Source organism: Parasteatoda tepidariorum, chromosome 10, assembly GCF_982258835.1.
Source record: "Parasteatoda tepidariorum strain Cologne lab strain chromosome 10, Ptep-v5.0, whole genome shotgun sequence".
Lineage (NCBI taxonomy): Eukaryota > Metazoa > Arthropoda > Arachnida > Araneae > Theridiidae > Parasteatoda > Parasteatoda tepidariorum.
Window position 1 is genome coordinate 84,459,226 of NC_141764.1, and position 27,833 is coordinate 84,487,058.

General features: G+C 27.7%; 1 protein-coding gene across 4 annotated transcripts; it reads right to left on the reverse strand.

The window, feature by feature from the left end:
• Positions 1-242: 242 nt before the first annotated feature.
• On the reverse strand, positions 243-25,661 carry LOC107456254 (12S rRNA N(4)-cytidine methyltransferase METTL15). 4 transcript variants are annotated; one of them, XM_071184222.2, is made up of 7 exons: positions 25,543-25,661; positions 14,300-14,379; positions 8,774-8,910; positions 7,692-7,825; positions 4,803-4,994; positions 1,406-1,597; positions 243-700 (listed from the first exon to the last, which is right to left on the reverse strand). In XM_071184222.2, exons 3-7 carry the CDS (start codon positions 8,897-8,899, stop codon positions 283-285), a joined length of 1,062 nt encoding a protein of 353 aa, XP_071040323.1. In that variant the 5' UTR covers positions 8,900-8,910; positions 14,300-14,379; positions 25,543-25,661; the 3' UTR covers positions 243-282. The 4 variants fall into 4 exon arrangements, with proteins under 4 accessions (XP_071040323.1, XP_071040324.1, XP_042896915.1 ...); XM_071184223.2 differs by lacking the exon at positions 14,300-14,379 and having other exon boundaries at positions 25,543-25,561; XM_043040981.3 differs by lacking the exons at positions 14,300-14,379; positions 25,543-25,661 and adding an exon at positions 9,060-9,194.
• Between the last annotated feature and the right edge of the window lie 2,172 nt (positions 25,662-27,833).

Genomic DNA, 27,833 nt, shown 5'->3' on the forward strand with positions numbered 1-27,833 from the left:
ATTGCCATGGACTAACTCTCTTGGTACGATTTTTCCAGCATCGGCAATGTCCTGAAAAAAATACTCATTACAGAACTGGCTGGAATTATCAGGCGTAACTACTTAAATATGAAAATAAAAATATTATCAAATGTTATCACCTGAATAATATTATCACCTCAAAAGCAATTTAAATATTGCTCAGTGTACTCGGCATAATATTAATAAGCATTAACTATTCTGTGCTAAAAATTAAAAAGAGCAACAATAAAAACCTATTTATTTAAATATTCTTAATAAATACTATGTAACCTTATTTTTAACAGCTGCTCTTAGTTTCGCAGATCTACTTCTAGGATTTTGACTTATTTCTTCTTCTGTTGGTGTTATTACATGTTTATAAAGTGATGTCCATTTCTTTGAAAGCACAGCATTAATGTCTTCCTGAGAATATAACACATTTGCATTACGATATTTTTGTCTTAAAGTCTGAGATACAGGTTCATCTATATGTATGCCCATAATATGACGTTTAACAATACGGTCTTCTAAGGAATGAAATGTAAGTGCTGCTATTTTACCACCAGGTTTCAAATAAGTATATGCCATTTCCATAGCATAGTTAAGTTCATTCAGTTCGTCATTTACAAATATTCTTAGAGCTTGGAAAACTTTAGTGGCAACATGAGCTGATCTGTTTAATTTATCAAATCTGCTCCCCCTGAAATGATTAAAAAAATATTATTACCTAATTTAAAATGATCGTAAAAATTAAAAATTTTTTTTTTCAAGTTTTACTATCACTCAATTTCAGGAAAATGAAACAAATTTTTTTTTCATAATTTTTGTATTATGATACAATAGAAATGTATTTTGAAAAGTGATCTAATCTTCATTCTAATAAGAGACATTTTGCCATACTGCTAATTCTAAACTTTTTCATTTTTAAAACATTTTTACCCTTAATGGGAGTATGCTTAAGGGACATTGCAACATGGAAAAAAAGTAAATAAGGGACAACTAAAGAAGATATATTTCTAAATATTTCAATATATCTTTCTCAAATATGACATAAGACAAATTTAAAATTAATTTCACATTTCAAAGATTTAATAATATGTTTGACCTCTTGCAAAAAAAAAATGGATACCTTTTTCAAATTAAAAATTTTTACTAAATATCTTCTGTTCTTTTTAAAAAGTATGCAATGTAACTTAGTTTATAACTCAATCTTTTTCCTTGCTGCCTTCCAAGTTTCAGATTCCAAAATTTGACTGTATAAATAAAAATTTTGTGTAATATTAAAACTTTACTTTAGTTATATTTCATTTACCAAATTAATAATAAACGTAAATATAAGAAAGTATTAAATTTAAAATAAATATCCTTGAACAAATATCCAAAAGTTTAGAAATTCATATCTTACCCTAAAATACTTTGGACCAAATCAGCTAACTCGGAAGTTGTATTAATAGTTTTAAGCATGTAACGTGCATCAAACAGAGCTTGAGCAACTTTTTTTGCATGCTTTTCTTCCCCGTATGACTTGAAAATCTTTGCTAAGTTTGGAACATCAAGATGATTCAAAATGTCAGCAGCAGTGGGTTGATCTGGGAATCTGAAATTTAAATTGAAATATAATCTCTATTTCAAGAACGCTTCGTCAGTGAGCTTTTTATCCTATACACGGCTTAAAATACATGTTTAAGAAAATAAACACAGCTCATAACAACTGTTTGAAAAAAATAACATAGTTGGGAAACGCAAGTTCAAGAAAATTGACACAGCTTAAAATATGTGTTTAAAAAAAATACATGCAGCAAAAAATGCAACATGTTCATCCCTAAATTTAACAACCAAACGAGAAATTCCGTACATACTTTTTTAAGCATTAAACATGATTGATATCAGACAAAGTCCCAGGCTTGCCCCACATATTACCTCATTGGAAGTGGCTGTATATAATACAGATATAAGTTTTCAAACAATTTAGATATTCAGAATACTGAACAAAAAAGTGAATTTTTAAAAATCTTAAATTCCTACATTGTAAATTTAATTCTACTATTATAAATTTATAGGATCCGTGAAAACCTCGTAAAAACAATAGTTGACTTTTAAAGTCTTTACACAAAAAATTAATTAATTTAGTCAAATGTAACAAGTTTATTTGAATCCCTTGGTTTCTAGCAATATATAAAAATCTAATGATGGTGTTGTAGTTTTCATTGTTGTCAACACATTTTTATTGCCTGGAAAATCACATGGTAAGATCCAGTTTTCCCACATTAATTTTCATATTAGTTTGATTGTCATCATCATAAAATTGATAAAAGTCATGAAGTTATTGTTTTCCTATAAATATTTTTGTTTCCCTAATTTAAAGGTTAAAATTACCTGTACTGTTATTATCACGTTTTTGATTTCTAAATAAAGAGTTTAGGATAGTTAATATAACAGTTTAAGATAAAGTTATTTAAATCTGTGATCTTATTAACCATTTTACAATTATAATTTTTTTGTTGCAAATTACATCAATATACTATTATGAATTACGGTTGAAGAGATTCATTAAATGATTTAGAACTTAACTTTCAGCTTCATGCACAAAGTGATGAATGCAAAAATTGTATTTAAAATATATACATCCGTTTGGTGAGCACAAATATTAAATTACAGTTGTGAATTTGTTATAATAATTTACTTTTAATTTTGCACCAAATTTGTTATAATATAATACTTTTAATTTTCAAAAAATGATTACTCAGTTAAATGATTAATGTTCACTTATTAGTATCATAAAAAAAATATTGGTAAGCGGAAAAGAGGCACAAGTGCTCTTTTTAGTACATATATTTTTAGTTGAATAATGTTAACTGTTTTATGCAAAGAAACAGCAGTTATTGCAAAGCAATCATCGGGGCTGATGAGCGTTAGCGAACAGGGGGCTCAGCTCCCTTGTATTTTATATAAAAAAAAGAATTTTCATAAATAAATTTCCATTTCTGAGTCCATTTTCACACCTTTTGGGCTATGTCTATTTTCTGAAATATGCTATTTTAATTGTGTCCTTAAACACATGCATCTATGAGCTATGTTCATCTTTTTGAGCAAGCTTTTAGAACTAGGCTAAATTTCTACTCTTATTTTGAGCTGCGTCCAGATGAAAAAGTCCACAGACACGATTTATACAAACACTTAAATGAACAACTGTGAAGCCATTTCGATGTATGAATCTGGACATTTAGTTAGAATCCTTTTTTTTTAAAAAAAAGAAAAAAAACATGACATGTATAAATACAGTATTTATGTGTCAAAGCTTGTTTTTTGGTAATAAAACCATAATAAAATGTTCTAAGATATTTTCATAATAGAATTTATAATGTTTGTTTCATAAAAATATTAAAAGTATGTTCTTTGCTTTGATATTAAATATCAAAACAAGAAGTATTACTCCCTTTTTTTTCAATTGTAATAATATCTTTTAATATAATTTTTTTAATTACATGCTTAAAACTATTATATATACATTATCATTTAAATTATTTATACATTTGGTCTTATTCATGTTTTTTTATGGTATCAAAGATGGTATCAATGTTGTTTAAGATAAATTAAGATTAAAATAAATTTGAATTTTTCAAAAATTTCAAAGTTAAATGACTTTTTTATTGATTAAAAATGAGACAGCTTTTATTCTTACACTGTAAAAGTTTTATAACTACCAACCTACCAAATTTTAAAATTCTAAAAACAATTATTTGACCATTAAACTTGGAACTATTCAGGTCATAATTGCATATGAATATGGTCATAATTGCTTCTTTTTTTACATATGTTTTCGATCAAACTTACTAAAATTTATATTTTCAGAAGAAAGTTTAGAAGAATGTTGATGTAAAATGTGATAAAAGATATTTTTTTATTTATGAAAAAAAAATGATTTTAACAATGTTGCTATTTTTAACTGAGAAAAATAAAATAAAAAGTTTTGAAACATATTGCACATTACCTTTGAAAAACCTTGAAAGAATTTTGGATATTGATAGAAGCATGAAAATGATGCACCCTAAGTTTTTCCTTTTAGGTTGAATCAAAATAAAAAATTTTAGTACACTTAAAAAATTTAAACGTTTATTTTACTATTTTTTTTTATTTCAGCATTGTATCCTTTAGTTTATTTATATCTGTGGGTAGTTGAAATTTAGATTTGCTATAAATATTTATTAGGAAGGCATTGGCCCACATTAGGCTTTCTGGCCAACTATGATGATGATAAATATTTATTACAATTTAGGTAACAATTAGAATTTGTATTGCCATGGAGCACAGAGTTTCAAAGGAAATTTTAACACTCAAAATAGAAGGAAAGTTTGAATCTAATTTTGATTTATAGTCTAATTTTGATTGATAACAAATCCTATTATGCAATAAAAACTACTGAATAAATTCTGCCTATAGCGGTCAGAAAATAATTGAAACTTATGAAGTCATCCAGCACAGAGATCCAGTTCAGTTTGAAATATTTTAACTAATCAAAAAGTAGTCAAAATTTTGATTGATAATTTTTTGCTGACAATAATATGGTATCAAATTTTGTTGGTAGCAGTCCAAACTTGCATTACCGTCAGGCATGGAGCTCAAGTAACAATTTGCTTGCTTGAGCAAGTTTGAAAGCGGTCAAAATTTTTATTACAAGATTCCAAGCTCACAGACATGAAAAATAATATATTTAAACAATATAGAAAAGCACACCTAATATATAAAATATATATATATATTAATATTATATTGAATTTTAATTGAAACTTTATAAGTTCTACCTGTTGCCATCCATTCTCATGTCAAGTGGGCCATTTTTGCTGATAGAAAATCCTCTCTTTGCTTCGTCCATTTGCATCGAAGAACAACCAGCATCGATGAGAATGCCATCTACACTTCCTGGCTGAACACCAGCCTCATTCAAAACAGTTCGAAGTTCACTAAACCTTCCAATCAAAGGAGTAACCTGGCCACTGGGAATAAAAATATCATATAAAACTATTTCTTATTTCTGCTATAATGCATAAAATATATTTCTGGCCCCTGCAGAATAAAATTTTTTTGATTTTGAAAGTATTTCTTGAAATTTATTACAATCATATGACTGAATCAAAGTCAGAACAATTTACTTGAAACAGTGTTTTCGATGGAATGAATGTAGAGTTTTATGGCACAAGAAAAGGAGAGATATATACTACAATAAACGTTAGCAGCATATTGTACTCAAGGTAAAAACAAGATAACTGGAACCATAAACTAGGTTAGAGTCACATGCAAAAAGAAATGGTTAAAAGATCACATGGATATCTCAAGGTTGTGGTAGCTACGTTGACCAGAAAAAATAAAGACCCACTTTTGCAAAAAGAAAAACCATTTTGGAAAATATTTATAAATATTTTCCAAAATGGCTAATAGGAAAATTTGGATACAAAAATTATTCAATTAATAATATAACTACAAACCAAAACTTAGTTCTCTAATAGATCTAAAAAATTATAAATCTATAAGCATAATATCAGACAAAATCATGAAAACCTTAATTTTGTTTTTGTAAGTAAATTATACTGTATCAAATTGCTTAGTTCGTGTAAAAATGGCCTAAAATAACCCAATTATGTATGAGACATGCTTCAAGAAGTTTTTAAATCTACTTAATGTTAATTTTATTTTAAGGAATTAGAACATAATTTACAAAATAACAATATCTAAAAATTCAGTAAACCATACTTTTAATACATTACATAAGTTTAATTAACAATAAAAAAATTTTTAAAGTGAGACTATTTTGATTAAATTTACATAATATTTCATATCACCTTATATTTCTTATAATATAACAAAAACTGAGCAGTAAAAATTAAAATGTTTAGCTTAGTTTTTTCCCCCTTAGCTTTTATTCATATTATTAAAAATATTAATTTATTTGCCAAATTCTAGAACCTTTAAAACCAAATTTTTAAAAATGAAACCTAATTAAATTGTTTTATAAAGTAGTTATCTTACTTTTACGCCTATAAATTTGTGTTAAAATATTATACCTTGAAATATAGTTATTAAACCATACCTGTTGGTAGCCTGAAAGATATTTTTGGAAAAGCGAATTTTTTTGTTGTCGATTGATTTTTTTTTTTTTTTTTTTTTTTTTAGAAAATAGTTTAAGTTAAATAATATATGACACTCAAATTAAATTTGATAATCAAATAAAATAGTTTCCAATACCTTCTATTGAAGCACGTCAAAAATCATACACATTTAAAATTTAATTAAAACTATTCCCATAGGATGTAATTTATTAGTTAATAATAAAAATATTAAACATACAAAGTCCCTCAAATTTTACTTCAAAATTTATGCTTAAAAAACAATCAGAATATAAATTTCAAGTTCAAAACATGAAGTGAGTTGTTTGCAGCTATGAAACAAAAATAAATTAAAACAATACTAAATATTTTTTGACAGTAAAGAAAGGTGTCTTTATAATTTAATTATAATAATAAAAATTTAATCACATAAGTTGCAATCAAAACTTCACATTGTAAATAATATACTATCAGAAATTTTAAAATTTTTACTTTTAAGTAAATAATAGAATTTTGGAGTTTAAAAAAGAAATAACTTTTGAAAAATTATTAAGGGAGGGACACGGCCTCTCGACACTTTGCCTGTTGGTGTGGTAAAATTTCACAAAATAAATCAAATGCATTTTTGATAATAATTTTTAAAATTATCAAATAATCCAATTTTGAGTATAGACATATTACAAATAATTCAATCCAATTTTGAGATAATCAAATGATACATTAGGAAATTTCTTCTATATTAAATAACAAAAAGCTTTTAAATTTAAAACTTAAGCTGTTATCTTTTTCTTTTGTTAAGAAAACAAAATATTAAAATATTTCAACATACAAAGTCAGTTTAAAATGAACAGCAACCATAATTGCAGAAACACATTTATAAAAATTACTATGACAGAAGTTTTTCATCATAAACATAGAATTATAAAAAATATTACAATTATAATTAAGTCAAATTTTATTGGTAGATATAAAATGGAGTAAAGTAGGTTTGATTTATAAACTTTTGTTTAAAAAGTTAATGAATGAAACCTACTTGAAATCAGTTGCATTTTTACTATGCATTTGGTGAATATTACATTTTACTATAAATATTCAATTATAAAGAATAATTCAGAAGTCAAATTATGTTGGCAGATATAAAATTTAGTAAAGTAGGTTTAATTTATTAAGTTTTGTTTAAAAACTTAATGAATAAAACCTACTATTTTACTATGCATTTGTCCTAAGCAAAAGATGGGAGTATGGATGCGTAACAGCAGTGTTGTTAACATTGCAGAAAAATATGTTTTATTGGCAGATGTTCAGTTTTCATTTAACTGCCCTTATACAGAATAAATATTATTTAATGCAAAAATAAATATTAAAAAAATAAATTTTCTTCAGGAAGCTTAATATTAATTAAAAATATTGAATAAATATAAAATTATTTATGATTAAAACACAAATATAATAAAGTATAATTAAAGCAAATAGTTTTACATAATAGAATAAGCTTTTTAATATACACAAATCAAATAGTATTTTCTAATCAAAATGTACTTTACTTAGAGAGGAAAAAACATAGAGAAATTCTAAAAAATTTTTGCACACCTGCTCTCTTTTGCAAATGTTTTACACTTTTCAAAAGCAACTGGATCTCTATCTAAGCAATAAAGTTGTATCTTTGCAGCATTTAATAAATGGCGACTATGTCCCCCAGCTCCAAATGTGAAATCAATATAAATCTGTATTAAAAACATATAGTTAAACTAGTGCAAAAATAACAAATTGGGAATAGTACAGTAAAAGAACATTATCAAAAATGTACATAAGCACTCATTACTCATGTTAGCAATAATATAATTACGTATTTCAAATGTTATACATTTTTACCTATACAAATGCTAAATGAGTATAATGTTAAAAAATAAACATGCATAATGTGTAACACATTAATACAGAAAAATGGATTTCTATGAATTAGCGGATTCCTCTATTATTTGTAGCACCTACTCTTTGTGACCTTATATTAAAAATAAATTATCTCATGTCGTCCTTTTATCCAGATTTCAATTTTACACATAGTTTTGAGAAATTCTCGGGAACATTTTATTTAAATTAACCCATTGCGGTCGTATGTCTACTCTCAGCCATCAAAACTTTTTTACCATTCCAGTCGTATGTCTGCTCTCAGCAACCACAGTAAAGATATTAGCCACAGCTTAATGGTAAACTACATATAATGTGGCACTGTGAATACTATTCTGTATGTTCGAACAGAAAAATTAAAGGTGGAATATGCCAAAATATGGACATTTATGCCAAATATTTCTTAAAATAACTGTCCAATAACTTTCAATGTGCTTCCCTTTGAATAGAGAAAATTTTAAACAACAAATTAAGCTAAATATATTAAATAACATTTATAACTTGATAAAAAAGGATTAGCAAATTCATAAATAAGGACAATATTTATAAATGTGCTAAATATATTTACTTAGTATAATTAAGAATATATCCGGTATTTTTCTTTATTTTAAATTTGATTTTTATCGACATTTTTAATTCTACACAACTGACAATTGTTTCAATTTTTATATTACTTTACTAACCTCATTTTTCTTTTGAAAGCTTTTTGATAAAAGAAAAACATTTCATTAGTATTCATTGAAAAATAAAGCAACGTAACTAGCCTGATTGTTAGTTGGTTGAAAAGCACGAATAACTTCTTCCACCATCACAGGAGTATGACTATAATTACATTCTTCATTGCATAGTGATTTTTCTTCTGTAGCAATACTACAGTATGTTTTATTCATATAACTTGGACCTAAATGTTTCAAATGTAAACGGCAAAAACTTAAAAATTTCATTTTAAATACGTATTTAGAGATAACAATTGTCATATTTAATGGAAAAAGATACTTGATTATAAATAAAAAGGCATTATTTCTTTAATTCGCTGAATTTTAGTATTACTTTTCAGTTTTCAGTCAGAAAAACAGTTGCTCGATTATTTACTGTTGACATTATTCCTCATTTGCAAAGTAATAGACACTCTATAAGTCAGCTTATAGCTTAGAAAGGCGAACGCAAATAAAGTATAGAAGGCGCTGCAGTCTCAGATCAATGGCATCTGAAAACGGACCAGCCTGAACTTTTATATTGTTGTTGTTGTTGTTCATTTATGTCGCACTAGAGCTGCGCAATGGGCTATTGGCGACGGTCTGGGAAACATCACTGAGGATGATCCGAAGACATGCCATCACAATTTTGATCCTCTGCAGAGGCCTTCGGTAGCCTCACCCCAGCTTCGGTAGCCCGACGACCTGCACGCGAAATCGAGCACTTTACGGTAGAACAGTTTACCGAGGACCAATACCGCTCACCCTCGGTCCCTACGCAGGCTGACCAAAGTGGTCACCCATCCGCACACTGACCGTAGCCAGTGATGCTTGACTTCGGTGAATTGCTGGGAACCGTGTCTTAACGATCAGTCCACTGCGGGACGAATAACTTTTATAAATTTATACATTAAATTATCTCTCCAGAAGAGAATTGTGTTAGAATATCATTTAATCAATACTTCTGGATTTTCATAGAAATAAAAGTAACTGAATTTCCACCAGTTTACTTAATATTAAATACATATGTTTGATATTAATTAATATTATAAACATATGTTTTTTTCCACAGTCCCATTTGCACGCTCTTAGTCAGAAAAATTGCTGTTGAAAGAACAAAACAATATCATGAAAAAAATTATTATGATTCTAGATTCCCCCATATTCATTTTGATTTATTTACTTTGGGTTCAATCTTTTTATGTTATTTCTTTATCTAAATTCTCCTTCTTAATTTATTATTCAAAATAAATCGGGTTCTCACATTGAATATTCACACCTGGCATTTGAATTCTAAATTTAGATTAAAATGTGCTGGAATTATTATTTTAAGTTTTTTTTCCTTAACTAAGCGTCACAACCGAAGAAATTTCTCTACCTATTTTTTCAACGACTGCTCTGATTTTGTTAACAACATAGAAAAAAAGAGCATTACCTTTCTTCTTGAAAACGCAAAGTATATTGGGAAGCTTTTTTTTAATAAAAATCTAAACATAAAGTTTTTTTTTTATGTATTCGAACTAAACCAAAAGAATAACGTACTTTAAAAATGCTAACTTTTCAAAATATTCAGAGTAAAATATTATAAAATTATATTGATCGATCAATAGTGATCAAGAAGTGATCACTTCTAACGACTTACTACTGGATAATTATAAAAATACATGCATATTTAATGAAATTTCTAATTTAAATATTCTTATAATAAAAAAAACTTTGAATTTTTTTTTTTTTTTTTTTTGTTTTTTTTTTGTAAAAATTGAAAAGTAGAAAAAAAAATAGTCCGCCCTAATAAATGTAGTTGGTCAGGCTAAGATAAAAAATATTTTTTTTTAAATTTGTCATTATCATAAAATACTCATTAGGCAAAGCTAAAAATATTTCTCTATTTTTTGAAAAAGAAAAGGATACGAAAAAAGATTTTATTTGAACTGCAAATGAATTTCAAAATCGTGCAAAACGTTACTGAATTCAGGAGCAAAAAAAATTACGTATATTTTTTAATATAATATTGCTATCAAAATATATTTACTACAATCAAAATCCTAAAGATGACATCACTACACTAATTTTTGATGATGTCAGGTCCACGGCATTATGTAGCGCTTTAATTTGATGCAACCACGGAAAGTTATTCTTCATTGACATGATATTTATCACATTTCAGAAGTGAATATTTATTGTTAGTAATAGTTTTATTTTATTTTAATCCTATTTGAAAATCAAACATTTTAAAGTTTGATACTATAATCAGCGATTAAAATAAATGAACAAAAAGTTAATGAGAAAAGTTATGGATTTGAAATCACTTCAACAAATAAAGTTAATGATTTAAGTTTAATTGCTATTAAGATTTTATTATTTTTTTCTGGGTAAAATTAAACATTTGTCGCTACTTTAATTTTAATTTGAAACAAAATTTTTTATTAATGCTAATAAAAATTCTTATTTTTTCTTTTATTGCTTAGGTAGATAACGCGTATAAGGCCATTTTTAAAACTGACTCAAATAATTTTACATGAATATAATAGATGGCGCCATCAGAGTTAATTCAAGATATCAAAAAGTTCAGAAGTTCTTTTTTATTTTTTTTATTTTAAATGATTAGTAGTTGGCAGTTTTTTCCTTCTCTCTCTCTCGTTTTTTTTCTTTCTTTCTTTTTTTACTTAATTTTTTTTCTGAATTTGATGCTTTTTCTTTAGGATATAATACAGTTTACCTTAAGAATGTTGGAAAATAAATGTTACAATTATTAAATAAATTCAATTTTATCCTTTGCTTCTTTCATCATTCCCCCGATCAAATAAAAAAATTTTACCAAAATTGTTTATCCAAAGATTATTTTATGTAAAAAGTTATTTTTTATAACTATTAATTGTTTTTTGTAATTTACTTTAATAATGATCTAAAAATTATTGAATTGTAAGGTGCACAAATTTTTTAAAACAATTTGATCTACTTAATTTTGAATGATGAAATCCTGAATTTGAAGGGAATTGGCAAAACAGTGCTTGCGAAATGTACGACTTTATGACTTCTTTCCGACGGAGAAATTTGCAAAAAGTGAAAATAATATTAAAAAGCCTAAACATCCAATAGTTTTCCTGTCTAAGCAATTTACGTTTAGACAAAACTATGTTTAGACGGACAATGTTTTTTAGATGGCGTCTAACTCTCAAATCTATCGAAATAAAAAGGTATGTTTATTTAGAGAGCATACAGTGCGCGAAAAAAAATAATAAACGGACCACCCTGAATAAATTATAATTTAATAATCGGGTCTTCAAGATCTAGCTCTCAATCTTAATGGTTCGAGAGGCGGACGATATTTTAAATTACGAAATCAGCAACAAAAACGCACTTTCTCTGAATAACTATGCCTTTTTTCGACAGATTAGGATTTCTGACCCCCAAGATTTAATTGGGATCCGTGATCTGGGAAGTATGGTTCCAATAGTTTGGTCTAGTGATCGGTTCAAATTTTGGACCCCTTCAGGTAAATTTTACTTCTTTCGTTTTTCAGCGTAGATCGAAAACTTTTTAAGCGAATTCAAGAGTTTTTCCTCACAATTATGAAATTCGGGAAACAATTATGAATTCCATGAAAAACATAACTCTTAGAAAAACTTTATTAGTATTATTATTAATTTTTTTAATAAAAGCCAAACAATTTTCACCTTCAAGGCATGAAACTTTTGACATCATTTTAAAGAATTCAATTTTAAATGGCAAAATGCGAAATTTGAGCGAAATAGGTCGAATAGTTCCTGAGAAATCAAATTTTGAAAATACGAATTTTCACAAAATTGGATTTCTCAGGCACTATTTCACCGATTTCACTCAAATTTTGTATTTTGCCATTTAAAATTACATTCTTTAAAATAATTTAAAAAACTGTATACTTTACTATCGAAAAAAAATTCGACTTCTATTAAATAAAATCATAAAGAATAATAAATATTTACTAAAAATTATATTTTGCACGGAAATATCTTAGGAGAAATGAATTTCATAATTGTGTATAAAAATGTTTTAATGGGTTTAAAAAGTTCTCGAGATATGCCAATATACGCAAGAAATAAAATTAACATGAATGGGTTCAAACTTTGGATCGCTCTCCTGACTAAACTATGGGAACCATATTTCCCAGATTGCGGCTACCCTTTATATTTTGGAGCTACCCCTTATATTACCCTTCATATACTATTAATCCAAACTCGTCCAAAAAAAAAAAAAAAAAAAGAAAAGAAAAAAAAAGGAAAAGCTAAGTTAATTCAGAGAAAGTACGTTTTTGTGTCTGATTTCATAACCTAAAATATCATTTATGCACTATTAATTATTAATTAGCATATTTGAGATCACCCATCGAACTATTAAGATTCAGTTCTAGAACGTGAAGATCCGATCATTAGATCAAAAGTTAGTCGGAGTGGGCCGTTTATTTTTTACGCACTGTATATTTTTGTCTCTGATTTCCTGATTTAAAATATCGATTGAGTCCTAATACGTAAAATCTGATAGTTAGATCAAAAGTCATTGTTTCTTTTTTTTTTTTTTTTTTTTTTTTTACCACTGTTTTTTGTAAGGTGAAATTTATAGATAATATGTGTTAAACTTGTAAAATAATGAGCTGAAATAAAAGTAAATTAATTTCAGCGCATTAATTTCCCGGCTTAACATCCGGAAAAGAGTGTCTGATTAAGCATGTAAAATTTAAACATTTTAAACTCTTCAAAAATTCTGATTTTCTTAGGATATTTAAATTACATTTGTTTAGGTTGATTTACAAATTCTACAATAGCATAGTTTTATGAAACAAAGTGAAATTAAAATAAAACATAAGGAACAAGAAAAGTATGACCTTGAATTATCATGCAGTCCGAAATTTTTCTATTCATCACGATTGGAAGCGACAGGTGAATAGTTAACATTCACGAAATAGAAGGTCAAGTAAAGATGCTATTCACAAGCAAATTCAACAAAGTTGCATAAACAATAAGTATTTATTTCAAATTAACGCTAGAAATACTTTAAAGAAAAAGGATATATGTCACATTGCGGCAATTATTTGTAGGAAAAACGGGCGAGTCGAGGTTTCCCCATACGGAATATTGGGATAGTGCACAGATTATTCAGGCCATTAAAAACATGAAAAAGCCACGCATTTTGTGCGTGTCCCGATTTAAATACATGGATTTTTAAAAGGGAATTGGTTACAAGATCTTTATTTACGCAATTGAAAGTCAATAGAAATTGAAAATTTAAGGATTCTGATTTCCTTTATTACATAATCAAGGCGCCATATTGACTTCAGGGAACTTTTGAAAAATCTTAAAATGATTACTACTACTAAGGATTATGGCACATAAAGTCTGAAAATAATGTTTGAATAGAAATATTTGTGACTCTTTGTGAAAGAAAGATCGTTACGTCTAAGAACTAAATTTCAAAGGAAAATAAATATAAGATTTCGATTTTAACCTAAATAATAAAAAGACTTGTATAAAATATAAAAAAATAATGTATAAAATATAAAAAGACTTGTATGAAGCATTCTACAGTACATATATCTCTATTTATCATAAAACGTCTTACCGTTCCTTGATTCTCATTGGATAGGATATGGCCACTAAAATTCAAAGAAGATCTAGATATCTGATTGGCTTGTCATAAGCCTAAAATTAATAAAAGTTAAGAAAGCATTTATCAATAATTAATTAATTTATCTCTTATTTAACAGCATTTACCATTGATATTTATTTATCATCTTAGAATTATTTTTTTATTGTTATTAAGTTTTTGATTTAGATTAATATTTAAAATTGCGGGCTTATAACTTAAAGTGTTGTTCCTTTATTATATTATAAAATAATCACATGATATTTCCTAATTATTCAGCACTTTATGTTACCATTATTTAACTGTAAATAAGTAATAATTATATTTTTTAATACCTTATATATTTTTATGCTAATTTTTTTTTAAAACTATAACAGGGTGCGTAGCCAAATTATTCAACAAAAAACAAGCACCTTTTAAGCACTTTTCAAGCACTTAAAAAATATTCTTAAGCACTTTAAAAATATCATAACTAGGCAGGGTTGGAAGGTTTTTGACAATTTATGGTTTTATCTCGTTTTAACCGTCATGTAAAAAAAAAAAAAAAAAAAAAAAAAAATACAAAAAAAAAAAAAAAAAAAAAAAAAAAAAAAAAAAATACAAAAAAAACAAAAACATTTTGGCATTGTTTTTGACAATCATCAAAAATTATGAAATTTTGAGTCATGTGACACGAATGGAGTTTACATACGCTACGGATTGACAATACGCCGAAATAGTTTGTGGTTGAATTAATTGTGAAAACGTTGAATAGAATAATGTGAACTGCGTCTTGTTGCATAATTTGAAGCGAAAATCAACATAGAAAAGGAAAAATCTCATTTTGAAAAAGGGAAAATTGAGCACTTCTTAAAAGCACCCAATGAAAAAAGCACCTTTAAGGGCTCTTAAAAAACAAAAATCGAAAATAAGCACCTTTAAGCACTTTTTAAAAACGCTACGCACCCTGTATAAACAGTCTTAGTGTTAAAACTACACTGGTGTGCAAAACTTAAGCAACAAGTGGTTTTTTGGCCACAAATTGCAGTATAATATGCACGTAATTCAGTAGAAAGATTATTTGTATGTAAATTTTAGAAATAAAACGTCGTAGGTGATGTAAGTGTACGTAAACCTTGTGGGTCGGCGCGCGCTGGTCAAAGCTGGGATGAAAGGATGAAGAGCACCGTAGTTAAAGACATTCGCTGCAAGTGCAAGTGATTTGTTTTGTGAAACATGTCTTCAAGAAATCATTTAGACGACTTTACTCGAGGAAGAATGATTGGGAAGCTTCAGGAGGGGCGTAGTGTAACCAGTGTCGTCGAAGAGTTCGGGATCAACAAAAGTGTTGTTTCTCGTGATTGGAATGCCTTTAAAACTACTGGTACAGCTGTTCGGAAGGTTGGTGGTGGCCGGTCAAGGAAAACAACACCAAGAGATGACCGTTACATTGTCCTCCAGGCGAAAAGAAACCGTTTTCAGTCAGCGAGCACCATATCTCAGCAACTGTGCACAACCACAGCATGACAAGTATCAAGATTTACAGTGGCCAGACGCCTCCACAAAGGTGGCTTATTTGCTAGACGTCCTGAAAGCTGCATGCCTTTAAAAGTTAGTCATCGGCGGCACCGTTTAGAGTGGTGCAGAGAACACGAAAAATGGACACCTCATCAATGGAGTCGCGTACTCTTCACGGACGAGAGTCGTTTTAGTGCTACAAGCGATTCTCAACGTCAGTTGATCTGGAGAGAGGTTGGAGCTCGATTTCATTCCAATAACATCGCGGAAAGAGATCGTTACGGTGGTCCTGGAGTTGTCGTCTGGGGTGGCATTATGTTGAACGGGTGGACTGAGCTTCAGATCTTCGACCGAGGTTCTGTAACTGGAGACCGCTACTGCAATGAGGTAAACCTACCCCATGTGCGTCTGTTCCGAGGGGCCATTGGACCACACTTCATTTTTATGGATGACAATGCCTGGCCACACCGTACTGCTAATGTTCAAGAGCTACTGGAAAGTGAAGATATCACACGAATGGATTGGCCAGCTTACTCTCCAGATCTAAATTCCATAGAGCATGTGTGGGATGTATTAGGGAGACGTCTTGCACACGACAGTATCCTCCTGGTAACACCCATCAGTTGAAAGATGCGTTAAGGGAGGAATGGAGACGTTTACCCCAAGAACTCCTGAATAATCTGGTGCTTAGCATGGAGAGACGATGCCAAACAACAATTACAGTAAGGGGAGGGCGTATCCCGTACTAGGGAACATCTGCCAGTTGTACTTACGCTTCTTCAGGCAATCATTTGTAACGCCACTATATGTCAAATAAAGCCTTTTTTTGTTCCATACCCTACTTTAAGCTTCATATTCATTTCTGTGCCATTATTCTTTTACCATCGTTTAAGTACAAAATAATGTACATCATATTCAAATTTCATGTCAATCGGATGATTTCTTGTAGAGTTATGACAAAAAACGCACTTGTTGCTTAAGTTTTGCACACCAGTGTATAAACAAATCAAATTAAAAGAAAAAAAACACGAAAAAATTATTAGAAATTCTAAAACAATATTAAGAGTTAATTGCACTCCGTTTCTAAATAACTTTTTTTGAGCAAAAATGTTGAGTCAGTTTTTATAGTACCCACAAATCAAGTAAGAATTAAAAAAAAGTTTACTGATGAAGTTACAATGGCTAAAATGTTCTGAATTGAATTTTATGCCAATCGAATCGGAAATTAAATTTCTGGAATCCAGTCTGTGTTAATACAATAAAAATTTTGAAATCTTTTTAATTGAGCAAATTTTTAATTTTAATGTACCAATTTGTTTATCACTAAGAAACAAAAATGGTTGTGCAGCTATTGCGAGGAGAGGTAAATGAAGCGAGTGAGCAATCTTGTTTTAAATGTACAATAGCTAAAACATCTGAGTTTGCAATCTAGCAATTATGTGATGTTTAACATGCTTAGCGAGTTTTTATAGCAACTACAAATCAAGTAAGAATTTAAAAAAAGTTTTTTGATGAAGTTGCAATAATTGAATTATTTTGAATTAAATTTTATGCCTATCGAATCGGAAATTAAATTTATGGAATCTTGTCTATGTAAATGCAATAAAAATTTTGAAATCTCTTAATAGAACAATTTTAAATTTTGATGTACCAATTTGTCTATGACCAACAGACAAAATGGTTGTTAGGTTAATTTCAGGATCGGTAATTGAAGTGAGTAAGGAGAGGGGGCAATGTTTTAAATATATGATAGCTTAAACATCTGAGTTTACAATCAAGCAATTATGTAATGTTTTTCCTATGGAAAAATTTGAGAATTAAAAGTTTTTGAAAAAATAAATAAAAATAAATCTAATAAAAATTTCGGAATTCGTCTTTTTAGGCGCACGATTTTAACTTTAATTTCGTGGGTTAGAGTGCCATCGCTTAAGCACAAATCGATATAAAAACAAATACATTCATTAACTTATTGCATGTGGAGATTAATTGTCGGGTTTAGTATTGGAGCCACGGATTTTTATTGCTACTTTTAATCTGTTTTGAACATTAAGCTGTTTGTAAACAATTTTAACTTACAGCTGTATTAGATTTGAAAAAGAGACTTGCTACGGATTTGTCTATTAAACTATCGATTTGTCTGTAAATATTAGAGTTAAATCTAATAATAGTTCAAAAATATCGCCTCCAAGTTAAAAAATAAATTTTTTTTCTCCAGAGTAGAGCAAGTACCGATATTTAGAAAATAAAGTATTATTGAATTGTCAAGAAAAATTCTTTTTTAAGCGAATGTACAGAAGTATTATTGTTTTTAGACACTAATTTAATAATTTATAATCCTGAAAGGAGAAAAAAATTCTGGTGAAATTACCTAACAGTATAGTAGAGACAATTCTGGTAAAAAAAAACCCACAAATCTGATAATAAAAACAAAAATATATGGTATTTAAACTTTTTATTTCGCAATTTTTTCGTGTATGTGATAACGGTACGTCTGAAATATAATTTTTCAAAATTATAGTTCTTATTACGACAAATTTACAAAAAATGCAAAATTAAAAAGGAAATATAACGGAATAAGTGGTTTTTATGCTATGCTGTAGTATCAGGATAAAATTACCAACTTTTATCAAATCGACCAAATTTTATTTTATATTATAAAACACAATTTTATTGTTAATTTTACTAAAATCTTTAAAAAGACACTTGGGTAAAAATTACCGAGCTTTTTGGTGTTCTCATAGAGATCGAAACAAGGGAAATGTTACAATATTTTGGTAGTTTTAACGATACTTTTTTCTTTGTCTGACAACGGAAGATTATTTAAATTGTTATTTCTGATTTTAAAATATTAGAGCAAATTTTATTATTAGTTCGTTTTGTAAAAAAAAGGAAAAAAGAATGAGAATCAGATATTATTATATATAAGTTGTCCCCATTGCCTCCAGCATCAGCTTCTAATCGATGGGTACCAGCTTACCTGGGAGATAAAGGCGGCCTGCGCGTAATGCTGACCACATTGTTACAATCATGCCGTTGGTCACGAAGTTGTGGAGCTTTAACATCCATGACCCCTTTGCCAAAACGGGCGGTTGTGGGAATGCTTCTTAGTTGCCTGTATGGATACAGAAAATAACACGACCAAGTATAATATTATCCTTCTACATTTAATTACAATTAAATTTCGGAAATGAAATTGAAATCGAAAAGGACATTTCTCAAGAATATGTATGACAGTTGCTGCAACAGTTTGAATTTTTTAAAAATACTATTGAAACAAATGATAATCACATTTATAATTAGCAAACCTGTCTATTTTTGGAGTGGTGAAATACAGGCAACAAATATGCAAGTATTTTATTTATTTACTTATTTATTTATTTTATGATTAAATGATAATCCTTTTCAAAATTCTTTACAATCGAAGCTTATCTTTGTAGTTTAATTATTTTTAGATAGTTTGCAACTAACACACAGCCTCGCTAATTACAGGAGCTGTTCTAATTAAACTAAAGTTACAGTTAAAGTTATCTGTATGAAGTTTCTAATGTGCTAATAATTCGAATGATTCTAATGTGCTAATAATTCTAAATAATTCCTGTAAAAATACCGACACTCATAATGCCAGTACTTTTTATCGGAACATGTTACTGAATAAAAAAAATTTGCTAAACGTAATTTTTACAGTAATAATAAAATCACTGAATCAGTCCAATTAAATAAATATTAATGTAAAAATTACTTTGTAATATTTTACGGTAGAAATGGATTTTATGGTAAAATGGATTTTGCAAATGATTACAGGCACTTTCAGTGCCGGTACTTCATATCGTAATTTGATCCAGAATTTCTCACAGTGTACCTATCTCTACTTCCGAGTACTTAAATATTTCTTGTTGACCTTTTTTTAATCATTTGTTTTCAATTTTTTTTTTATCGCTCGTAAAATCCTCTTTTTTAGCAGAAGCAAATTTTGAATAACTTATTTTAATACTTTCTCAGCTTTTTAAGATTATTTTATAGCTACTCCTATTTTTTTAAAAACTAACTTTATGGCAAATGTAAAAATATACTTTAGGAAAAATAGATAGAAGCTTTCATCTTTGAATATCGATCTTATACCGTCTGGAAGGATGGCGCCTTAACTGTAATCTTGCTCGACAACTGCAAGAAATGTATTAAGTTTCTTTGACTTATCTGTATTAAAAAGAAAAAGATGTAATATCCTTCAAAACACAGGAACTGAATGTTCCAACTTTTATAAACGAAAGAAATTTCTCGGAATAAAAATGTCGAACCAACTATTAGTTCTATTTTTAGATACTTCATCTATTTCACATTTTAAAAGTAGATTTTCTACATTTTATATGTGTCTGATTTAATAATAATTATATTTATTGAGAAACTTGAATCCATTCATTTTCTGAAGTAATGTTTTCGAAAATTTGTTTAAAACTTTGAGGCAGTTATAAAAAAGTATGAAATTGCATGAAAACAATTTGTTAAGAATTAGTCTTCACAAATGCTAATTAATGTGTAAAAATAAGGAAAGGAGGAATATTGAAAGAATGAATTGAAATAACATTGAGAGAATGAATAAAAATGAAAAGGAAAAATTTAATGGCAAATAGTCTATGGTTATAAAAATTTTGAAATTATAGTTAATATTTAACTACATAGAATAATTTTTTTAAATAAATAATAAATACAATAGACTCTTAATCAACCAGAATTGAGGTAGTTATAAAAAAAAAGGAAATTGCAAGAAAAAAATTTGTCAAGAATTAGTCTTCACAAATGCTAATTCATGTGCAAAAATAAGGAAAGAATAAATATTGAAAGAATGAATGGAAATAACATTGAAAGAATGAATAAAAATGGAATGGAAAAATTTAATGGCAAATAGTCTATGGTTATCAAAAATTTTGAAATTATAATTAATACTTAACTTTATAGAATAAATTTTTTTAAACAATAATAAAAACAATAAACTCTCGAACAACCAAAACTGGATGTTCCAAAAAATATGGAATAAAGGGGAATTAGCGGGAAAACCGTGTTTTAAAGTGGAGTTAATTTAAATTTCTATTTTAAGTAAAGACAATAATATAACATTAAAAATTATTTTGATTCTTATTGCTTTATATTATTTAAATTATTAATCTCTTATTGTAAAGTAATATTACACTTTATAAAACTTTTCAAAAGTTAATCATAAAAATTAGCATCATGAATATATTTTTTCTCCTTCATAATTAAGAAATTCCTCATTTCTTTTTCGTGCGACAACGTAAAGCGGAAAATAACTGATCTATAAGTTGAGAATCGAAAGATTAAAAGCGAGTAGTTCAATATCAACTAAGTTTAGGTCATTTGGCAGCTTTATAGTGATAGTTCAAAGTTCTGAAATTTATAATTGTGTTTTTAAAAAAGTCGTAGAACTTTAATAAGTAATTGTTATTGAAAATCGCAATAATTATTTTGTTTCTGCAAGTTTTTCCATTGAACGCCATTTACTTCAATTCTAAAATTTTTAATTTCGATAACTTATTAAAAATCTAAAATTTAAATTTTTTTCTAGAGGAATTAACTTTAAATATTGTGATAATTGATTTTAATTCTGAAGATTTTGCTGTAAAACACATTTAAAATAGGATTAACTTAGTGGAGAGGGAAGCAAGCATGGTTTCCAAAGCAAACCATATTAGATTGCATAATTGTCCATTTTAATTACGATTTTAATGGTTAACATTAATTTAATTGATTGATTAATTAATTTAATTAATTAACTAATCAAATGAATGTAATTAATAATTACGTTTTTAATCTTTGCATAATTGCGATTGTTAACAATCTTCGGATGTAGGGGAGCGCCAGCAAACAGGTAGTGGAGCCCACTAGTATCAATTATTTTCCACACTGTCTAATTTGAAAGCATGTTAAAATGTTTCTTCAGTTAAACATTCTAATTCTAAATTGATTGAAAATGGTAATGTAAGGAGAATGTTTTTCTTCTTCTTCTTTTTTTTTTAAAAATAATCAAACATTCTTATCAATTTTTTTTTAAAAATTTTTTCTTTTAAATAATCAAACATTCTTATCAATTTTTTCTGAATAATTTTTTTTAAATAATCAAGCATTCTTATCAACTTTTTCTTAATATTTTTTTTTTAGATAATCAAACATTCTTATCAACTTTTTCTTAATATTTTTTTTTAGATAATCAAACATTCTTATCAATTTTTTCTTAATATTTTTTTTTTAATAATCAAACATTCTTATCAATTTTTTCTTAATATTTTTTTTTAGATAATCAAACATTCTTATCAATTTTTTCTTAATATTTTTTTTTAAATAATCAAACATTCTTATCAATTTTTTCTTAATATTTTTTTTTAAATAATCAAGCATTCTTATCAACTTTTTCTTAATATTTTTTTTTTAGATAATCAAACATTCTTATCAACTTTTTCTTAATATTTTTTTTTAGATAATCAAACATTCTTATCAATTTTTTCTTAATATTTTTTTTTAAATAATCAAACATTCTTATCAATTTTTCTTAACAATTTTTTTAAAATAATCGAAAATTCTTATCAATTTTTTTTAACAAATTGTCATAAAATAAAACTATTTTACAATGATAAATATATACAGAAAAAGCTAAATAAATAACGAGTGCGTAAATGCTGCTTCCCTCTGCCTCGGTATGTTCAGCAGTGATCGTAAAGACACGGTTCCCAGTAGAACACCGAAGTCAAGCATCACTGGCTGCTGTCAGTAAGTGGATGGGTGACCACTTTGATCAGCCTGCGTAGGGACAGAGGGTGCGTGGTATCGGTCCTCGTTTTACTGTTCGAATGTAAAGTACTCGGCAGGTCGTCGGACTACCAAAGCAAGGGAACTATCTTCTCTGCAGAGGATCAAAATTGCGATTTCATGTCTTCGGATAGGGTTGTTTCCCAGACCGTCGCTAATAGACCATTGTGCAGTTCTAGTGCGACGTAAATAAAGTACCTACCTGTCTCGGTGTGATAAAATATTACATGTTTTTTTAAAATTTAAATTTAAATAAACACGTTTTAAGAAGAACTCACATTTTGTTTTCACTTCATGAATGTTCTCGCCAAAGAAACGGTAAACATATCGACAAAAATAGTATATTTTGAAAACTACCAAAACTAGTATTTTGATGAAAATCAAGTTTTAGGAAGAATTTAAAAAAAAACATTGTGTGTCGGAAAAATCAAACTTTTAATAACTTCTATAGTGCAGTTTTTTGAGTGTTTGGGAAACGCAATATAGTGAGTTAAATTTAATTTTGTACAGAACTTTAAGAAAAATATAATACTTAAATAAGCTAAGTTAAAGAATACTTTTTTGAGAAATGCAGAAACGGTAAAGCAGCGGAAAAGCAAAGTTTTCGATTCAAGTGTGCTTTTTCAAACAATATTTAATTTAATATGACGCTAACTTTTTATGTGAATGGAAATTCTCTTTTAGCTTAATATTTCTTTATTTAATTTTTAAATATCTGAATTCGTTGCTTGAAACTAAATTGAATCGAAAGATGAAATGAAAAATAAAGGAATTTGAAAGATGGCTGCAGGGTTTTTGGCGCAATTGATTTAGGAAAGATGTTTTGAAGGGAATAAGGTAAAAGAATTATAAAAACAACAGGATATTTTAGAGAAGTTTTTCGAACTATTTTAAGTATTTTGAAATTTTAAATATTGAAATTAATTTGATTTCCTCTGAAAAGAACATTTTTCTTTCATCCCTTATTTCGTTAAGCAGATGTTGATTAAGTTTTTATAAAAAATTTAATGCAATCTACTATTTTTTTTAAATATATCGTGAAAAGAAATCATAAGTAATTGACTGAAAATCTTGTTTGATCGAGTTAGTTTAATGAGTTTAATTAGTTAGTTTAATGTTAAGTTTAATGACATTACTGCCGGATTTGTCTATATTGCACTATACACAAGAAAATCAGCTTATGGTATTGCTTAGCTACACTGTAAAAAATTCCGTATCAAATTACGATTAATTCCGCCACTTTAGCTGCATCAATCGTAACATTTATTCCATCGTAAAATCCAATTTTACAGTAAAATATTATACCGTAATTTTTGCTGCAATATTTATTTTCTTGAAGTAATTCAGTGATTTTACGGTAATTAATACTGTAAAAATTACAGCATATCAGATTGCTTGTTTAAATAATAATGTTCAGGTTAAAAATGAACCTTACTGTAAAAAGTAATGAACCCTGAGTGCCGAAACTTTTTACCGGAATTTGATCCAGATTTTTTTTTTACAGTGTAGGATACCACACTTATATAACGTTCGGAACTATATCGATCGTTACGTTGAACGAGGAATCAAGAACTATAAACTAAACGAAAAGGTGGATACATTACAAGGGAATTTGAGGAAATCTAAACTTGATTTAGAAGATATCCCCCTCTATGAAAGAAAACAATATTATATGATATTAGAAATATATAAATGACATTAGAAATATATGAAATATATATGATATATATATCTATATATATACACACTTACATGATATTAGAAATATTGGAAATAAGAAAAAGAAACGTAACAAAAAAGTGAAAATATTACAAAGGAAGATAACCCCCTCTATGAAAGAAAGCAAGAGAACATATATTTTAAATTTATAATAAAAAGTGCTTTTTTTTAAAATTATTTGCTAGAAAAAAGTTCATAATAACTGATCCTGATTGGGGGTTTCTGCCTCACGGCAAGAAAATATTAAACGAAGTAAAAAATAAATCACTCACTATTTTCTTAGGAGTTAAACTCAGTGTTTATGCTTTGCTTTGAAATGAAATAAAATGAAAGTAAGTTTGGCAAAAATAAGAAATCGTGAAAAATGAATACATTGAAAGAAATGTAAAGTCTAATAGCACGAGGGCCAGAGTTGGCTATACTATGCGAACATTGAAAGACATAATGTAAACGAAACAGAAAAACGGTATTATAAATCAAGAATGAGTAGCAGGAAATCTAAGGAATCCTCAAATTTCTTAGAAATCCATGGTTCCATTCAATCTAATATTAGTATGGTAATTACAATTCCTAGAGTTTCTTAAGGTAATCATGCTTATATCAATTCCATGGTTAATTTAAGGAATCTATAGTTCCTCGACCCTGAGGAGCACCTCGGGATAAAGTAAACATGTGTTTACCTTTTATTTCATTTCGTAAACAGTGATTTTTTTCATTAGGGCTCAAGAAAAGTAAAGAGTAAAGTAAACTAATAATAAAAAATTAAAAAAAGTATATTTGAAAACAAGTATTCCACCTAATTAATAAAATTTATAATTTGCTATTTTCGTTAAGCTGCACTAGTACATAAATTAAAAATGATTTCAAAAAATAAGATAAACTAGTTTTACTCATGTATTTTGTTATGTAGCTTTTTGAAGATATATCTCTGTGTGATAAAAATATTGCACTTTGTAGTGAATGTTTTTTTCCCTTTTATTTATTTTTATTATTTTTAAAGATATTGTATGACAAATAAAAATAAAAATGACAGAACATTTAAATTCATTTGAAACTAAATTTCTCTTTAAAAAATGCGGAACTTAATTTTCCATAAAAGAATTTGTTTCAAGATTCTAAGGTAAATGCGCTGCTGAGAGTATAAAAATAGCCATTCATGGTATACTTAATTCATGAGAAATATTTACCTTGGCCTTAACTCTTTGAAACGTTCCAAGAAAAGTAGGATACTTTTATTCATTCTCTTAAAGTTATCCTCGCATTTTCTCTCCTTCCTCATGTTGTAGTGAGTGATTCACAACTCACCAGTTGCCAATTATTGAAGCTGAATTTCGAAATCTAATAAAATAATCGTATTAAAACGGAAACTACCCCTGCCACCTGCCGTAACATTCCTTTCTAATGATAGAGATGTTTTGGTATTTTCAGAAGGAAATGAATATTTTAATATTATGAATTATTTTAAGTACAAGAGAGAAGTTTACATTAAATAAATACGTTTATAACATACTATCTGACACTGCTTTGTCGAATTAGTTATATAAGTAGAAAAATATTTGACAGCTAAGTTCTCAGAATTCCTGTTTTCGATTATCTCAGTTATAATAATATTTTGAAATCATGCAGTTAAATAAGCTCATAAATTTTTTGACGAGGAATGGAAATGGAAATTTGTAAGGTACACGGAGACAAAAATTCTAGTAAAATTGCCGTACTGTGTGATAAGGAGATTTTTGGTAAAAAATAAAATAAAAACATAATGTTGGTAATAAAACCAAAATATTCAGTATTTAAACCATTAATTTGGTAATTTTTCCAGTCATATGGTACTGGTAATTTTGATTTTTAAAATAGTTCGTATCACCACGCATTTAGTAAAAGTAAATCTAATCTATTAAATGGCCTTTATGCCATGATCTAAGGTATCATGAAAAATTTTTCAAATTTTAATATTTACCATCTTTTATCACATAATATAAAACGATATTTTATTATTTATTCTGCCAAAATCATTACCCCAAGCGCTTTGCTAAAAATTACTGAGCATTTAGGTGTTCCTTTAGAGCAAGAAACATAGTAAATTTTATCATATTTTGGTAGTTTTGAACATACTTTTGTTATCAGCGTATCAGTCAAAACCAGTTGAAAACTAAAGTCCATAAATTGAAAAAGGTTACGGCATTTAAAATTGAAAAAAGTTATGGCATTTAAAATTGAAAAAAGTTTCGGCATTTCTTGTAGCGACTTTTTCATGTAGTAAAATGAACCCATAAAATTTCTGTTGAGGGATAGGATTAGGAATTTTCAAGGTATCAGGCAAAATAAATTGAAAACAAAAATTACTAAAGCAGGAAAAAATTTGAAAAATTACGACATTTTTAGTAACTAATTATACAGATAATATAAGTTCTTCAAATTTCTGACGAAAGCAGGAAAATTGCTAAAATAGAAAAAATTGTCTATGTTATGAGATATTGATTATGTACTTAATCAATGACATGAAATTTTCGCAAGTAGAGAATTGGAAACAGGAATTTTCGAGTTATTAGAAAAAAACAAATTTAAAACATAAATCATTAAAACCAAGGTATCAGGCAAAACCATTACATGTAGAAAAAAATTCTGTTTAAACCAGGTGCCAATTCTGGTATCATTACCTATAGTAAGGTAATGACATTTCTGAAAAAAAAAACCCTCGTAATTCTGGTAATAAATATCAAAATATAAGGTATTTAAACTATTCATTCGATAATTTTTCCATTCATATGGTAACGGTTAACCGTAAATTTGGTTTTCAAAATGGTAGTTTTCATTTCCAAACGTTTAGTAAAAAATGCAAAACTGAAAAGTAAATTTATCCGAATAAATAGTTTTTAAGCCATGCTCGAAGGTATATAAAAATTAATAAATTTTAGTGCATTTAATAAATTTTATCACATAATATAAAGCGGTATTTTACCAACTTTATTACATGAGCGCTTTGGTAAAAATTACCGAACTTTTTGCTGCTCCCATAGAGCCAGAAACATAAGGAGAATAACTGCCGTCAGGGGAGGCTCCTCTGAGTACTGATTCCTCAGGATCCAAGTATCCTGAAAATTTAATCACTTGTTCTTCCAACTATAATGAATGTGCCCACTAAATATCATTCTGCTTTTTGCATTCCTTCCTAATGGCCAGTAGTGTACATTTTACCATACTCTTATAGTTTTGACCACTCTTTTTTCCTTTGTGCAAAATATGAGATTAAACTACTAGAGATTAACAAGCACCATCAAAAGATGGATAGATGGACTTACCATCAAAAATTATTTTAAAAAAGCTTTCAAGTTATTAAATAATTTCCCTGAACACTCTTAATATATCTCGGGGTTACGTAAATTGTCAATCGGATTGATTTTTAGATTTTTTTTCAAAATTTATAAATAAATTGTAAAAATATTGAAAGCGTAATTTGGATTGAAAAAAATATTATAAA